Below are 2678 nucleotides of genomic sequence, written 5' to 3'. Positions count from 1 at the left end.
ACCCCAAAAACCAGTGTTCACCAGTGGGCTGCATCCCAAGGCCCCAGCATTGACACGTCAGGCGCAGAGCAGCCCGCCTCCCCTCCCTGCCGGGCACAGCCTTTCCCTGCCCAGCCCAACCCGCACGGGGACTCCGGTGAATTAAACCAACAAAGCACATGCCGATTTCTCCTCGGCAGGGCGGAAATCCAGCCCCCGCCAGGTGGCTCGCCCGGCCATAACACGGCAGCGACAGCACTTGCTCCTCTCCGCACCACCACCCCCCCTCAAAGCTGCGGCAGGGACCAGGGTGACCATCTTCTCCCCCGAGGCCACCCATGCACGGCCCCGAGGGCTCAGCGCCCCTTTTCCCAGCAGAAACGGGAGCCAGCGCTGCAACTGCTCCAACGCCATCGCCCGAGCGCCCTCGGCGAGGGCTTACCTGGCATTTTGCTGGGAGGCGAGGCACTGGGCTGGTTGTGGTGGGGGGAGCCGTGGGACAGCAGCAGGTTCATGCTGTGCGGGGGCTGGCCCGAGCTGTAGGCGTCCATGGCCAGCTTCTGGCGGAAAGCCTCCTCCTTCCGCCGGTTGGCGAACCAGTTGTAGACGCGGACCTCCGTCACCAGGTTGGAGCCGAGCCCGTGCGCCTTGGAGGGAGACACCCCTCGCTGCAGACACTCAGCCCTGCGCGTGCAAGGGGACACGTTGGAACAAGGGTGCTGCTGGGGGGGCCTCCGCCAGCACCGCCAGGCAGGGGGCCTCGGGAGGACATGCGAATTGTGGGCGTTTAAGCCCTTCCTACAAGCCCGCCTGCTCTTTCCAACTACATCCGTGCCATGAAAGCCATCCCCCCTCCCTCTGACATTGCTGTAACGCTGCAGCATCCCTGCCGCATCCCCGTGGCATCTCTGCAACATCCCCGTGGCATCCCCACCCCGGCATGGAGCTCGCTCGGCCCCAGATGTCACCCAGATGGGGAAAACGAGGCAAAAAGAGGCCAGGCAGCTCAGCAAAGCCGTGCCATGAGCCAGCGGCCGGGGCTGCGAGCCGGGAGCTCGGCATCGCGTGCGGTTTTTGGAAGAAAGGCTGCAGGGCAGGCGAGGAGGTGGCGGGCGGCGCGGGGCCGGCTTTACCTGTTGCACTCCTCCACCAGAGCCTCGCGCTCCTCCTTGCTGGGGTTCTTTTGGCGGTCGTAGGCTTGGTACAAGATTTGCTGGGAGGCCGGCCCCCACTTGAACCGATTGCGACGCATCTTCTTGCTGGGGGTTTCAGAGCAGGTGTCGTCGAGCTGGGCAGCCCCCTGGTTCTGCTGATTGAACTCTGGAAAGAGAAACAGCAGCTGATCCTGACTGCTTTTGTCTGTCATATTTCCACAACCCTGGACTGTCTGGTTGAACTCTGAAAGAGAAAGGAGAAGGTGTGAGCTGGCCTATAGCCGCTGCTCAGAGTCACCGTCCCGCGCGGAGGTGGCCCCCCCCCCCGGCTCCCCTCCCGCAGCACCCCAAGCCCAAGGCCCCGGCACGCTTTGGAGCAAGCCGGGTACTCCCTGCCACCCACCCCAGGGAAGGGGCCAGCCCTGCACGCTGGTGGGGGAGTTATTACCATCCCTCCAGGACGGGTGTTTAATGGGGAGGCATGCTCAAGGCATGCATATTCATGGATTGGGTCTCTGCCGGCGTGCACTTGTTTCGGGAGGATTTTTGCGAGCTAGGAGCCAGGCAGGACGACTGCAAAGCCCCCTGAAAGGGTGCCTCTCTCTGCTCGCCCAGAGCTCCGCTCTGGCTCCCGCTCCCGTCCCAGCGCAGTGGGACACCGGCCCCGTGCCCAGGGCGGGCAGGCACCAGAGGTGACCTTCCCCGGCGGCCCGCCTCAGACCCGGCGCTTGTCACCGCGGCAGTAAAGGGAGATTAATGGGAGGGTTTTATTATTCTCCGTTTTGCAGGGGAATTCTCCCTCTTTTTATAATGGCTTTTCCCCCTGTGACGAGGGGGGAAACGCAGGGCAAGGCTGGAGCAGGCTCTGTTTGCTCTAACGTCTCAAGGTGTGTTTTCAAAGCAATGGTATTTGGTGCTAAACCCTTTTCTGCACTTCCCGTCCACTGGATATCGCATCCTTTAGGAGGAGGAAGGCAGAGCCCTTTTAAGGGGTATGTCAGTGCCCCAGCCTGCACCTCGGCCAAAAACTGGGCTGCTTCGAGCGATATGGGACCGGCCCGGGAGCAGGGGTTGGTGGGAGACGTGCACAAAAGCAATAGTCTGTGTACTTCGTCAAAATCATCTGCATTTTACATAGCCCGGACTGCCTGAGACCATGCTACAGACAGGAGCAATTTACAGTTTTTTCTTTTCTCTCTCTTTACTTTTTTTGCAAGTAGTTGCAGAAAATGAGCAGCCTCGAGAAACAGAGAGGAAAAGTGGACAGAGGTGGGAAAGGCATCTAATTGTGTGTAATTATTAATTGCTTTCCCACCTCTGACGAATATGCAGAAATTCAGCTGCGTGGATGGGCTTGGAGGAACTCGCACAGTGTTACTGTGACCAAGAGGGGCTCTCGCCCAGTTTTCCTGTGCCTTAAATTCATTTTACTTGTAAAAATATTTTGGGGAAGATGCAGGCAGCCTGGGGTGCAGCGGCAAAGCCAGGGATGATCCCCGGGCAGCCGAAGCGGGCACAGGGAGCGGTGGGCGCTGGCGGGGGGCT

General features: G+C 60.6%; 1 protein-coding gene across 1 annotated transcript in view; it reads right to left on the bottom strand.

The window, feature by feature from the left end:
• HNF1B (HNF1 homeobox B) overlaps positions 1-2678 on the bottom strand; it is a 17767-nt gene that overhangs the window by 14731 nt on the left and 358 nt on the right. Inside the window, exons 2-3 of the mRNA XM_009329124.1 lie at positions 1113-1377; positions 422-663 (exon numbers count right to left, since the gene is read on the bottom strand). Coding sequence (XP_009327399.1) covers positions 422-663; positions 1113-1377 — 507 coding nt within the window. The remainder of the gene's footprint in view (positions 1-421; positions 664-1112; positions 1378-2678) is intronic.

The sequence above is a fragment of the Pygoscelis adeliae genome, unplaced genomic scaffold, assembly GCF_000699105.1.
Source record: "Pygoscelis adeliae isolate BGI_AS28 unplaced genomic scaffold, ASM69910v1 Scaffold427, whole genome shotgun sequence".
NCBI lineage: Eukaryota > Metazoa > Chordata > Aves > Sphenisciformes > Spheniscidae > Pygoscelis > Pygoscelis adeliae.
The sequence above is the reverse complement of the archived record's forward strand: the minus strand, read 5'-3'. Positions and strand labels throughout refer to the sequence as shown.